The sequence below is a fragment of the Haliotis asinina genome, chromosome 2, assembly GCF_037392515.1.
Source record: "Haliotis asinina isolate JCU_RB_2024 chromosome 2, JCU_Hal_asi_v2, whole genome shotgun sequence".
Classification (NCBI taxonomy): Eukaryota; Metazoa; Mollusca; class Gastropoda; order Lepetellida; family Haliotidae; genus Haliotis; species Haliotis asinina.
Window position 1 is genome coordinate 71,317,752 of NC_090281.1, and position 15,330 is coordinate 71,333,081.

Genomic DNA, 15,330 nt, shown 5'->3' on the forward strand with positions numbered 1-15,330 from the left:
GATCTTCACGTGTATCATCGGTATGACTCTGCTTGGCTTTGATGTCATCGGGGTGGTTCTGCGCGAGGCAAGTTTTCACCGTAAGGTTTGTGTGGTTTTACTCCGAGTCAGCAATGTTTAAGCAATGTCAGCTCCTGGGACATTGATAAGTTTCACGCGTTGTATCCATGTAGGAATCGAACCCAGATCTTCGTATTAACGAGAGAATGCTTCAACCACTTGGCCACCGAAAGCCCGAAGATGAGGATCTGATGAACCATACAAGCTGAGACTGAGGATATACCCAAATTATAATTTACCGACAGATCAGGTTCTTGAGAGGCATGTAGTAGTTGGCATTCAGGAATAAGACAAAATGTTATGCATGTCAACATCTTCTTTATGGTTTACACAACAAACAATAAAGAATTGACATCCATAGCACTTTATCTTATTACCGACAGATCGTAGATGTATCCAATCGGAGTAAATGCTTAGTTCTATTTACAAATGGAATAAACTATTAATATTGAAGTGAGAAATGAAGAATGACAATAGTATTGATGCTGTATATTAATTATTATGATAATTCTTGATCAAGCCTCCTGTTGTTACGTCTTTATACATGTGTTTCAGGACTCAAAGTTCTTCAGTGCACATTCGCAAAATATGTTCACAATCGTCATGGAAACGACTGAGAAAAAAGGGAACCCACAGGTAAAGTTTCGAACAAGGAACATCGTGTACATGATTCTTGCGATAGACTTCCATGCTCATGCTATACTATGGGTACAATACTGCTAAATGCAGAGCAAAAACCAGTATGGTATCTTACACAGTTTTTTTTTCACAAGTTAAAATCATCGCGACTTAAGTGAACAGAATGAGACAATCCCATTATATTCACCAAATACAAGACGCGAGTAACAATCCTTGAGGTCTGCAAATGTCTTCAAACATCGGATTAGGTATCCATTCTACTGTTTGTACAGAATCAGGACTAACGCCAACACTATGGCACGTGACAATGGAGGAACATTGCCTTGCGTTCGATTTATGAAAGGTATACTTTTGTCAAGATATAGAATTGAACCAAAGTGACAGCTGAAGAACGACCAAATGCGTCTTTCGGCAATACAATATCTATCGATGTAATCAAAACGCCTAAACGTTTCCAAAAAAGCCGATAGCACGACACAGAAATCGGGATTTCACCTGAACGGCATGCTCGTGCTAAACGTGAGACGAGCTAGTAAACGCTGTGTCCCAAACATGCTCGTTCTTGTTCAGTTTATAATACATGAACCTAGTACGATTGTGTATTTGCAGAAGCTTAAAGCGGTCATTTCCTCAAGTGATAGCAAAGGAATGGGAGAAATCTTTTAGGTGTATTTCACTGACAGGCGCTATTAATCATGAATAGTCGTACGAAGGCAAGACTGGATAGGCCTCAATTGCTAGGCTAAGTAGGCTTAATTCTTAGAAGCTTCCCCGACAGAGTGCCGTTTGCATGATTAGCTCAAGTCGCTATCCTCATTAGTTGCTCATGTCTTTAATGGAATACTATGGTTTTACCTGGAGGTTGGGGAATGTCAATTGGTAGGCATCAATGACATATTTGTGACAAAATTACAGAAATCGATAGAAACGGTTCAGTTATGATTAGTTTTGGGGCATTCTTAGTGAGGCAAGCATACTGAACCGTCGGTTCGGGGATAACGTGTTTCTTTTTCAGCGTCTATTTTTGGGCTCGAATGTCTGATTTTCAAACCGCCACATTTTGGGTCGATTGTACTCTATATGTTCCAAAATATGGTGAATTCTTGTTAATCCCTGCCAATGACAATGATTGTCAATTTAGTACAGAATTGTACGCATTTCTTACAGTGAGAGCTTTTCGGTAAACAACAACGTGTGCATGAGTGAGTTTTACGCCGCACTCAGCAATATACCAGCAAAATAACTGTGGTCCATAAATAATCGGTTCTTGGCCATACGGCTGGTTCAACAGCATGAACACCAACTGCACAGCTGTAATACGATAACATGTGTCAACCAAGCCAGCGAGATTCACCATTCGAAAAATCAATGTGGCAGGTTTACTGAATCAATGACCAAGAACCCGTGAAGATTCGGGTTGGCATTGGCCTTCAGTAATTCAGACTCGCTGACTTGGTTGACACGTCATCTTATCCCAAATGCTCATGCTGTTGATCACTGGATTGTCTGATCCATACTCGCCCATTAACAGACCGCCACCATATAGCTTGAATATGCGGCGTTAAACAATAAATAAACCAACCAATGCCCACGAAGCGATGACCGGCTATGGTCACCATCTATGTAATTAGATTGGGTGAGTTGATTAGAGTGGGTCAACTGCTTTTAACTAATAACACGAAAACCGATGTAAAATAAAATAAAATACACCTTGGTGAAACCTACGGTTCTAATAAAATAGAAACATAATTCGAACACTCTATCACAGGCCACTGGCGTGTCCAAGGAACGTAACTCTGGCATCTGGGCGACCTCCGCTCAATGTATATTGTGCCATAAGACAAAAGAGAAACGTTTGCTATTCAGAATTACCTTTGTTGCCAAGGTTGCGCTGTGCAAGATATCACCTGGCCAGAAAAGCTGAGATGCGACGGTGACTGCAGTAAGGCTGAGGGACACGTTGCCACCGGCATCAAACGTCGTGTCGAGGTTATGTTCGTCGTGAAACACGTATTTCCTTACTGCATTATGGATGAGTGCCAGGATGACAGAAAAACCGCCAAAGCCTAAAAGCATGAGTAGCGCCGTGTCATGCTTCTCCAGAACAGCCTTCACCCTGCAAAACAAGCGGGATTACTCTCAGTGACGAAAATAATGAAGACCTCAGAGTTGAACATCTCCATGATCATGTCAACAGCGACGTGCAATGAAGTCATGATATACGACCACACGAACTACTACTACTACTACTACTACTACTACTACTACTACTACTACTACTACTACTACTACTACTACTACTACTACTACTACTACTACTACTACTACCGGGGAAAAATAGGCCTTCAGCAACCCATGCTTGCCATAAAAGGCGACTCAGCTTGTCGTAAGAGGCGACTAACGGGATCGGGTGGTCAGGCTCGCTGACTTGGTTGACACATGTCATCGGTTCCCAATTGCGCAGATCGATGCTCATGTTGCTGATCACTGGATTGTCTGGTCCAGACTCGATTATTTACAAACCGCCGCCACATAGCTGGAATATTGCTGAGTGCGGCGTAAAAACTAAACTCACTCACTCCCACCACCACCACTATTACTACTACTACTACTACGACGACGACGACGGCGACGACGCTTGGCAGTCTAGCGTAGTTTCGACTCCAATTTCTGCTTTTCTACTACTGCTACAACCTTTGCAGCAAAACTATTGCTACAGCAGCTGCTTCAGCTGCAGCTGAAACTGATGCCTTTCCTCCTACTTCTACATCGGCTACATTGTGACTACTCCTCCTCCTCCTTTACTACTACCACTACTACTACTACTACTATTATATAATAAATAATAACAATATTTAAAATGCGCTGAATTCCACACCACGGGGGGTTGTGTGAGGGGGTGGGGGTATTATAAACCCAGAAAACCCATTACCCAAGATGCATTTTAGGCGCTAGAGGGTTCTAGTCACATGCCTTTATCTCTTCGAGTACCCATTTCCTGCTGGGTGAAAAGACGCCATGTTGAACAAACTCACTTGCCTAAGGTGAGACCACATATATCATATGTGTCTCGATGTGAGGCAGGACCGAAGTCCTCTAAACTCTCTGGAGCCAAGTCGCCGAACACGGTCATTCATCCAAGGACCAAATTATGTAGTTGTACGTTACCGCTGGGTTAACTCGTAAATATATTCAACCTTTCAAGTCCACAATTCAATTTAAAGGATTACTGTTACGTCTCCTGTTGAAATACACGCCATTAAACACGGTATTTACATAATATTATTTCATTCACCTTGCGTAAACATTACTCATTAATCGGATTGTAATAGTAAATAATAAATTGGAATCCTTCTCCCCGGGGAATGTCTGGTATATAACGAAAATATCGACGTCTATCCTTACCTGCTCGGTAGAGGTGGACATTATGAATAAAAGTAATTCAGCACTGAACTCCCAACTATTATTCACATTCTCCTCAAAGACAATGTTGTTATTACTACAATAAATAATCCTATCATCCTATTGGACCAAAGCGTTTTGTAAAAAGGCATAAAAGGAAACTTAAAATATAACGTGATATAAGTAGTCTTTGACGTGACGTCAATGGCTTGCTACGTCAGATTGTTACGTCAGATGTAAGCCGGGTGTGTTACCATAGTTAGTGTGCATTTGTTGGCTCGATGGTTGTTTTACGCCGCACTCAGCAATATTCCATCTGTATAGCAGCGGCCTGTAAATAATCGAGTCTGGACCAGACAATCCAATGAGTATATCAGCATACGCATCGATCCACACAACTGGGATAAGATGACAGCAACTAAGTCAGCTTATCGGGCTGTTACGACAAGCATGGGTTACTGGAAATGAGTTCTAACCCGGATCTCCACGGCTGAGTGATAGCAACATCGAGCGGCGTAAAACTATACTCACGTTTCTGACACAACGCCGGCTTTAAATATTCGAGGCTGGGCGTGAGAAACCAGAAGTTGATATTTCAATTTCAATAGTTGGTATTCGCACAGTTGTATCATTTACAGACAATATATAAGGTCTTATAAGAATCGTGACGTGCCTGTTAATATTATATCTATATTCAATAAAATACATACATTCTACCCATATTTGTCACAAATGTGCCGGGAGAGTGAAAGAAAGCAATTAAAATCTGGATTTTACACACATATTACTATAAACGTTAAAACAAGACTTTTAGGTTGAAATCACTCGCAGAAACCCTTCAATTTTAAAGCCCCAAACACAAGTATGATACAAACCTCACATACACCACATACAATCATTGGATGGTTTTATATGTTGCAACCAAATATTTGTGTATACTTTCTTTTGACATTCAGTATATCACTAGGTCGCCCGATGTCTGGAATAATTACAACTGTTGGCCTGTCTTAGTAACCTGGTTGAGTGCTTGTTTCTGTCATAATTGACCAAAATAAAGGCAATACGTTACACGTATACCGGTAATATGTTAAGTCTACGCATGACACACGGCTTAATTGTATTGTCATTTCGTTCTATCTGAGAGCTATTGTATCAAACATAGTTATTCCTCATTGTCAAAATTGTGGGATACCATTATCAATCTTTATAAATGCATTTTAGCCGCAAATGTCAATATAGAGCAGCGAGTGTAAAGTATTTAAACACTTATTCAAACGACTACATTTGCGAGTGCGGTGTAATGATACACACTGGGTTACAGTGTAAACATGTTCACGTCTGTATACGATTTAAATAAATTGTGCCTTCAGCTACTTTATGCGGGCAAATATATTAATTTACTTCTTCAATGTCAAATACGATTTAAAATGTCAAACTGCCGTTAAAAGTAACCAGTAACTTATGAAAGGGCAAACAAAACCCCAGCTCTGAACGCACAGATCTCACATCAAATGAATCTGAATTATCAAAAGGATGAATTTGAAAAGGAGTTCGACTCAGATTCATTGACCACGTCATCTTCCTTTTAAATGCCAAAGCAATCAAGGATTCATGAATATGTTCAAGGCAAGCATCAGTGTTTGGTTCTGCTTTATTTCATTATAAATGGCCCAGATGAAAAATGACAGAGCAGCTGCATGTACAATCAAGTCATAGTACAAAGCATCCTCAGAGCCATGCATCTAATTCGCCTCCCTACCGTCCGTATCAATTGCTTTTTACACGTGTAGTACAATCGATTTTGTATACCGTCTGAAAAGGGCAATTTTAGAATAATATCAGATCCAATTAAATTAATTTTCCTATCGGTGAAACACAATATGAAGGAATCCCCAAGACTGTAGTGAAATTGGCTGGCATTGATGGCCATATTTAAATGCGGATCCAACCCCTTGCTTCTATCTCTGAGGTGGGGGATGACATTAACATCAAAGACGCCGATACGTGTGACAATCATTTGTCAATTTCAAATAATGCTTTAATTTTAAGATCGCACTGAATCAAAAATTGCGGTCGTCCTTTTCGATCCGGTTAAGACCTTTTGCTATCCGACTTTGCTCCTATAAACTCAGCTGGTTGTGTTAGGCCCATTATCAGAAATCCTGCCAATGTTACTTCTACAACGGCCTTGCCTTTTCCTGTCATCGGGCAAGGCTATGTAGTCTTGGGCTGATTAACTGCTTTAACACCCTTGTTACTCCAGATTTGACGTTAACTGCATCTCACGGTGATGGAGAATTAACGCTAAAATAACTCCAACGGAAAAGGGCCATTTCAGAAACAAATTTGACAATTCTTTTGTTGGCATGTTTTAACGGCGTTCCCATGTTCCCGTTGTATCTGGTGGGCTAAATGAAGCTCTAAATAGGCGTTAGCTTTGCACTGTCAAACTGCGAGTAATTCACTTGCTTGCTATTGTCCGTATAAATGCGGCCCGTGATAGAGGCCGGAGAGAGCGCTCACGTGCAGAGATGTCCTGTTAAGACTTCTTTCTTAAGGTCCCACAGACTTCCTTTCACAAGGAGGGACATACCCGTCATTTGAGGACAGTCCGGTCGTAGAGTGTTTAAACGACGCGGTGAAAATTACATGATCAAATATTTGATAAAGTGAAAACCTTAGAAAACGATATTGATTGATTGCCGCGACAGTTCCGTATAAATAGTTACACTTTCTCGGCATGAAGTATCACTTCTTTTTTAAAGGACCGCACGTATCAGCTACACTGGTACTTTGTACAACAATGTTAGGGTAAAACCTTGTACTCGCTATTGGCTTTACAGTAGATTTTGGTGAACTGGACCGCACCTTCATGGTTGTAAAGACATAAACGATACCTTAATATTTAAGTAAAAGGAATACTTATATAATGTACATGGTCCAAATTTGATTTGAATAAAATAACACGCTCTCTACATAAAAAAATGTTTTTGCTTAAATCAATACTTTGCCCACTTTGAGCTTTAAACAAACAAACAAATAAATAAACAGAACTGCAGAATACAATAGAACTCTGTCTTGCTGGACAATAAATGGTGCGTTCTTTGCCAAATGTGAGCACAATTAAATATTCCGCCTAAACTGATAGCTTGTCTAAATAGTACAGTCTTTGAAGAAATGTGCATTACACTAGTGTTTTCATAGTTTTATCATGAAAGTATATACCCTTAGTATAGCATTGTTCCGATTACCTCATACTATGTGGAAACGTCATTTAATTTCAGCATGAAATAATGCAGATCTCATCATATCAAAATTCTATTTATATCTCCCAGAAACCATGGCAAAACATCGCAGAGTGCGGTTTAAAACTAAAATCACTGAAACATATCAAACTCAAACTTTATTCAAGAGAAAAACTACCACTTCGGTTTCATCGACGCCTTTAACATACATGAGCTTGGTTTTGATTTAAACCTTTCTTATGGTCTCAAACTCACATTGAAAACCGTAAGTCATCACCTACAATGATTGTTCTAAATACATAAGACCGTCAGTTTAAGCATATCACACGCACTATACCACGGCTGCAAATATCAGATAGGGGTAAAACAGGGCTTAACAAACAACTCAGCTGTATCTTTATGTGAAAGTGAAAAGTTAAGAAGTCCAGACACGTTTGTTTACCACCGGAGCAAAAAATGTGAAGCCTAAAAAAACGACTGTCAAGTGTTAAATTGAACAAGTTCTGCATTTTCCGCTATTTGATTCGGCTTTTCCATCATCCCGAGTTTAACAAGTGAAATCACATGCCTCAATGTTTGTCTATATTGACTAATCATCTGTATAACCCAGTTTCGTGCGCCAAGCATTCTTGAAAAACCAGGATAACAAGGTTTGTTTGCACAAAACGTCTACATAAGATACAACGCTACTTAACGGTTTTAATCTGTTTTGTTGCGAAAAAAAGTCAGATTAAAATACGAAGTCGGTATTTTCTGATTCAAAGAGAATAAAACACGATTCTAATTGTCACTTATGTTAACAAATGTGGTTAAGATGTTTTGAATTTTTATGCATATATTTATTGAAATAGTAGATTAAAATATATACACGAGGAGATTAATTCTTCGTAAATGTACACAATCTAATTCATGATTAAAAGATGTATTTGGATAAACATGATTAGGTGAGTTTAGTTTTACATCGCACTCAACAGTATTCCGGCGGTTACATGGCAGCAGTCTCTACATAATGGATTATGGACCACAGAATCCAGTGATCAACAGCTTGATCATCGACCTACGCAATTGGGAAACGACGGAATGTGTCAACCAAGTCAGCTAGTCTGACCATCCGATCCCGTTATCACAAGCGTTGGTTACTGAAGCTTTATCGATTTTAACCCGATCTTCAGGTGTATTTAGCTCAGAAGAGCATATACTACTACTGCTGTTAGTATTTAACCCTTGCTACGTAAAAGAGTAAGCACGTGCGTTATATTAAAATGATACTCAATGCTGTGCAATTGATGTAAAATCACGTCTAATCGTAATTATGCAAACAAACGAGTTTTGTTGAAGGTAGTTATTGCAGAAATGACAATATGTAATAAAGTTTCACATTCCAGAACCAAAACTTTGAATCCTGCTGATTCAATAGTGGAGCCAGTACCAAATTCATTATTTAAATCTATAAAATAGATGGTTTTCAGAAATCTATCAAATACATCATAGACTTCAGACTTAAATACATGTGTAGATGCTCTTGTCAGAAACCAAACAGCTGTGTCGTGAAACGTTCTCTCAGTAATGTATTGAAGATAAGAACTTCTAGAAAGTCAGATATCAAAAACATTTATATAAACCTCAGACCCATCTTAGTATTATAGATCTTTATTGCAGATAGTCACTCTTTGGCAGTCAAACAAATGCGTCACAAACCTCTGACAAGACATTGCATTGTAGATGGACTTTAGAACGTCCCAAACGTTTGAGAGATCAGATATAAAACAACTGAAAAAATCCCGTTTGATCTAAACCTTTCTGTACAGGGTCCTGACATACATACACTTTTAGACCAAGTTTGTATTATCGATGGCCTTTAAAAGCGCCTTTCGTCACTCGGATTGCTGGTTCACGAGCTGATTTGCTTCATAAACATTCAATAGAAGTACTTGAATGTTATTTACACATGTTATTTACATATAAATAAAACGGAAAAAGCGTGAATGATTGCCCTTAATTGGATAACGACACTATAACAACTTGAAGTAATTTGTGTTCAGTCAGATAAAAGGACGCTATTACCGGCATGATAACGTTTTTCGTGCTGCTGGCGTGTTAATGCGCCCTAAGCAAAACTCATGCTAAAGATAAATGAGCTTCTTCAGACAAAATGCCTTGTCAAGAAACAAGTTCAATGCTAGACAATACTGCACCTGATACCGCCCACACAGCCGTTTTTCAATGTTATAAAAAAACAGATAATAAATGTGGCTGCTTCTATGATAAAAAGAAATGATAAATCAAATTTAATCGTTATGAAAAAAATGTGTTTAGACTCTGTCATGTAAAATCAATCGTGGTTCAACATTATTGAAAGACTAAGGCCACTCTGATTTGAATAAACTTGAAACAATGCCCTATTTCGTTTTAGAAACCTCTTTGCCAGCTGCTAAACCCATGTGCTTCAAACGCCGCTTGACGTTACTCGGTTCCAACAATGATGTGTTCCTCTATTTGTGAAGCTGGGATATCCCTATTAGCCAGGCATGAATAAGACGCAGAGTTATAATAAGGAACATTATATCGCCCAACAATCATATTAAGTTATGACACCCACAAAGCTGGGCTTCTGAAGACATAGCGTTCAATTTCCAAAGATGGCAGCGGCCCAAATTAGGTGACAAAGTTATCACAAATTAATTTGTTGAAGGTGAGAGGGGTTTATCTTCCGGCAAAGCCGATGGCGCTTTGGAGAGCGTCTACGAGGAAGTACAACCGTTCTGAGCCTATTATAAACCTTCACAACCTCTTGTTGGTTCATGAGTGACGTCGGGAAGTGGCGTCGTGAGGGGCAAAACGTTATTGTTAGGTCAACACCCGCATTACCACCATGTGCCGAGTTACGATAAGCCGTAGCTCAGGGGTCGAGCAGTCCGATGGTGGCAAATCAGTTCCAATTGTCAAAGTTATAGCCCTCTTTGTGATTTAAAAGCCTATCACTATAATTGGTTATTAACGTATTGAATTTCAAATCGTTGAATAAATCTTCAAAGGGACTCTCTACGACTTTATTTGTCACCACTGAGCGTACTTTATGGAATGGCGACCGCAACAGGTTTATATAGATAAGGGTGTAAAGCTCGTTAGCGTTCCAAGTACGAGAAAATTACCTCGTTTTTGTCAAACACTTTTTAATCAAATAGAGCAATCGTCTTTATTCTTTGCTTTGTGTTATTTTCAACAACACTTTCTTGTAAGAACAGAATGAAGCCAAAGAGGTAAAAAGGCACTTCCCAGGGTCTCGGGGAGTAAGGATGTATGCCATGACGCTCTCTCGGGGACTAAGTATACATTGTTATCAGGGGAATAGGATTTAGTCGTCTCTAGATCGCCTCCACGACACTATGCCTACAATTTGAAGTTGAAGATACCAGTTTCTACACGCCAAGATGAACGATATTATCAATGTATATCCCACATAATGCTAATATATACATTTCTGTGTGTAATAAAAAGGCTCTTTGTCAGATAACTGTCATTTTCTTAGGATCAGTCTTGAAATCCTGATTTAATGTTCGAATTACTGAAAATTATTATCACGTTGGATTGACCGGATTTCTAATGCAGGAATGTCTGGCTTGATGAGGCTGGATGGTAACAAGGAAATGATTTAAGTTTTTAAGAGGTAAGTGATAGTTACTTAAGGCATATAATGCTACAATTAGATAGTGCTTCGCCGTTCCCTCAACTACCGATGAGATCCATGACTTAGTTCATAGTGGATGATAAAGCTGGGGTCGGTGGTGGACTAAACAGCTGAACTCATCTGAGTACCCCCACTAGGATGGACGGTATCCGAGTGCCTAAAGCGTTCCCTCATCACAGTGGAGAACCGATTCGATTTTCTACGTGGGGCAACATGGTAGGCGTATTTATTTTTCGTGTCTCCCGCAGTGACGTTGCTTGAATATTGCTGAATCAAACCGCTTTGCCGACTGAGCCGTGTGATAGGGGCATTATAGCTACTAGGGCTGATACAACATAGACCCGGGGCGGTGGTTAAAGCGCTCGCTCGTCGTGCCGAAGACTTGGGTTCGATTCTCCATATGGGTACAATGTGTGAAGCCCATTTCTGGCGTCCCTCGTCTTGATTTTGCTGAAATGTTGTTACAAACGACATAAAACAAACTCACTCACTTCATCGCAACATAGGCCCAGATTGCAAAACCGTCATTTTGTATCACAATACGCACTATTGTGTGTTGTCATAACCAGATTCAGTAAACCAGTAATGAGCTTCACATCGTGTATCCATATGGGGAATCGAGCCCTGACGAGCGAACGCTTTAGCCACAAGGCTACCCCACTGCTCCCGTCATAATCAGAAGGTGTAGTAATGAAGTGTGGGGACGCTGTATGAAAGCCATTATAGATACTCCATGATGTATCTGGAATACTGCCATAAGCAGTACCTGGTGGTACGGCTTACTTCTCGCGAAATTAATCACTAGCTTTTCTGATTATCCAGCGTAAAAGTGCTTTAACGTACTCGTAGTCTAAGGCAGCTACCGAACTCACTCTTTAGTCAATACACGTACGTACTGTGGTATGTTCAAAGGAAGTTAAAGCACATATGGCACAGCCGCTCAAGGGGATGAAAATCGCTGAACAGAGTTACCTCCCTTGGCTACACCAGAACGCAATGATCCTGGGTTGACTCTATTACGTTTCTGGGTTTATCAGCGCCATTCTCGTGGTCCTGGGTTTCACCAAATATGTACACATCTGAGACCTTCACCACCTCGCTCTCGTTTACTCTGTCACGCCGTGAGTGAGTGAGTTCAGTTGGTTTTACGTCGTCTTTAGCAATATTCTAGTAATATTCTAGCAATATCCTAACGGGGCCACTAGGAAGGGGTTTCATATATTGAACCCGGGTGTTTAGCATGACGAGCGCACGCCCTAATGCCTAAGCTACACCTCTACCCCTACAAGACGTGAAACAAGCGGAAGGTAGCTCCAAGCGACGTTAATACCTAACTCACCCTAAAAAAGGATAGCTTGAACGAGAGACAATATCGACCATCGAGATGGTACAGAACACGTGACCTTATACACTGGAAAAGACGTGTAAGACAAGAAGCTTGACCTTAGTGGCCATGCCGTTTCCAGAGAGCTCTTGCACGGTTGACACTAAATCGGCACAATCTGGATTTAATGTCTGTGGTTCGCGGCAATATTTTCCTCATTTACTATCTGTACTAGGTTTTCATTTCCGGCGGAGGAAACTAGTGCACCCTAAAACATCACTGCATTTCACCAAACACTTAACTGCATCGTATAAACTAGATACAGATTCTTTATCGAAGGATCTGTAATTGTTCTGGATATGTGTCAAAGAATGATGAAGAACGTTAAACGAGTAATGAAGACACTGTCCTGAACACTGCGTCAGAGTACATAGAAAGTAACACCTCACACAAAATAGCTTACTTTTTTCATCGGTCATCTTGGCGATGTGTTGAAGACACCGTCCTGAACACTGCGTCAGAGTACATAGAAATTAACACCTCACACAAAATAGCTTACTTTTTTCATCGGTCATCTTGGGGAGGTAATGAAGACACTGTCCTGAACACTGCGTCAGAGTACATAGAAATTAACACCTCACACAAAATAGCTTACTTTTTTCATCGGTCATCTTGGCGATGTAATGAAGACACTGTCCTGAACACTGTGTCAGAGTATATAGAAATTAACACCTCAGACAAAATAGCTTACTTTTTTCATCGGTTATCTTGGCGATGTGATGAAGACACTGTCCTGAACACTGCGTCAGAACATATAGAAATTAACACCTCAGACAAAATAGTTTACTTTTTTCATCGGTCATCTTGTCGATATGATGGAGACACTGCCTTCAACATTGTGTTAGAGTACAGTAGTGTATATAGAAATTAACACCTCACACAAAAAAGCTTACTTTTTCATCGGTTGTCTTGGCGATGTAATGAAGACACTGTCCTGAACACTGCGTCAGAGTACATAGAAAGTAACACCTCACACAAAATAGCTTACTTTTTTCATCGGTCATCTTGGCGATGTAATGAAGACACTGTCCTGAACACTGCGTCAGAGTACATAGAAATTAACACCTCAGACAAAATAGCTTACTTTTTCATCGGCTATCTTGGCGATGTGATGAAGACACTGTCCTGAACACTGCGTCAGAGTATATAGAAATTAACACCTCACACAAAATAGCTTACTTTTTTCATCGGTCATCTTGGCGATGTGATGAAGACACTGTCCTGAACACTGCGTCAGAGTATATAGAAATTAACACCTCACACAAAATAGCTTACTTTTTTCATCGGTCATCTTGGCGATGTGATGAAGACACTGTCCTGAACACTGCGTCAGAGTACATAGAAATTAACACCTCAGACAAAATAGCTTACTTTTTCATCGGCTATCTTGGCGATGTGATGAAGACACTGTCCTGAACACTGCGTCAGAGTATATAGAAATTAACACCTCAGACAAAATAGCTTACTTTTTTCATCGGTCATCTTGGCGATGTGATGAAGACACTGTCCTGAACACTGCGTCAGAGTATATAGAAATTAACACCTCACACAAAATAGCTTACTTTTTTCATCGGTCATCTTGGCGATGTGATGAAGACACTGTCCTGAACACTGCGTCAGAGTACATAGAAATTAACACCTCAGACAAAATAGCTTACTTTTTTCATCGGTCATCTTGGCGATGTGATGAAGACACTGTCCTGAACACTGCGTCAGAGTACATAGAAATTAACACCTCAGACAAAATAGCTTACTTTTTCATCGGCTATCTTGGCGATGTGATGAAGACACTGTCCTGAACACTGCGTCAGAGTATATAGAAATTAACACCTCACACAAAATAGCTTACTTTTTTCATCGGTCATCTTGGCGATGTGATGAAGATACTGTCTTCAACATTGTGTTAGAGTACAGTAGTGTATATAGAAATTAACACCTTACACAAAATAGCTTACTTTCTTCATCGGTCATCTTGGCGATCTAATGAAGACACTGTCCTGAACACTGCGTCAGAGTACATAGAAATTAACACCTCAGACAAAGTGGCTTACTTTTTCATCGGTTATCTTGGCGATGTGATGAAGACACTGTCCTGAACACTGCGTCAGAGTACATAGAAATTAACACCTTACACAAAATAGCTTACTTTTTCATCGGCTATCTTGGCGATGTGATGAAGACACTGTCCTGAACACTGCGTCAGAGTATATAGAAATTAACACCTCAGACAAAATAGCTTACTTTTTTCATCGGTCATCTTGTCGATGTGATGAAGATACTGCCTTCAACATTGTGTCAGAGTACAGTACTGTAGTGTATATAGAAATTAACACCTCACACAAAATAGCTTACTTTTTCATCGGTAATCTTGGCAATGTGATGAAGATACTGCCTTCAACCTTGTGTCAGAGTATATAGAATTTAACACCATAATGTGTCCTACTTTTTTCCGTCGGGTGCCTTAGGTGTGGCCAGTTTTGCTTTTTAATGTGACGAGGATCTGTTGTAACCTTGTGTAGTAGTTGTTTCTGTATCGTTCTATTTGTTGCCAAATGTCAAACGAGGACAAGCATGGACATCTTTTGATGTAAACCAACAGGTGAATAGTAGGCGGCAGCGTCCATCGTGTTGACAAACGCGTCATCGGTACTACATTCAGAATACCTGCTACAAACTTTCTAGAATGACTTCGGAATGCTTGGGACACTTTGATTGCAAGGTATATTCTATACATTCTCCTTCTGGTTCTAAAACTGCATTTATCTCGCTTTGTATTTGTAACCTCTGTAATAATATCTTCATTGACGCAAAAAACTGTTGGCTTACTTCAAAGTAAGCACATCTTTTGAATAACTTTGTCGTTTGAGGTTGTATATTGTAGTATCACAAAGTGAGAGAGAGAGGAAGTCATT

The 15,330-nt window shown here is 39.9% G+C and overlaps 1 protein-coding gene across 1 annotated transcript in view; it reads right to left on the reverse strand.

Moving 5' to 3' along the window:
* The window catches only part of LOC137272841 (uncharacterized), a 45,466-nt gene that overhangs the window by 20,792 nt on the left and 9,344 nt on the right, over positions 1–15,330 (reverse strand). The window contains exon 2 of the mRNA XM_067805248.1: positions 2,572–2,815. Coding sequence (XP_067661349.1) covers positions 2,572–2,815 — 244 coding nt within the window. The remainder of the gene's footprint in view (positions 1–2,571; positions 2,816–15,330) is intronic.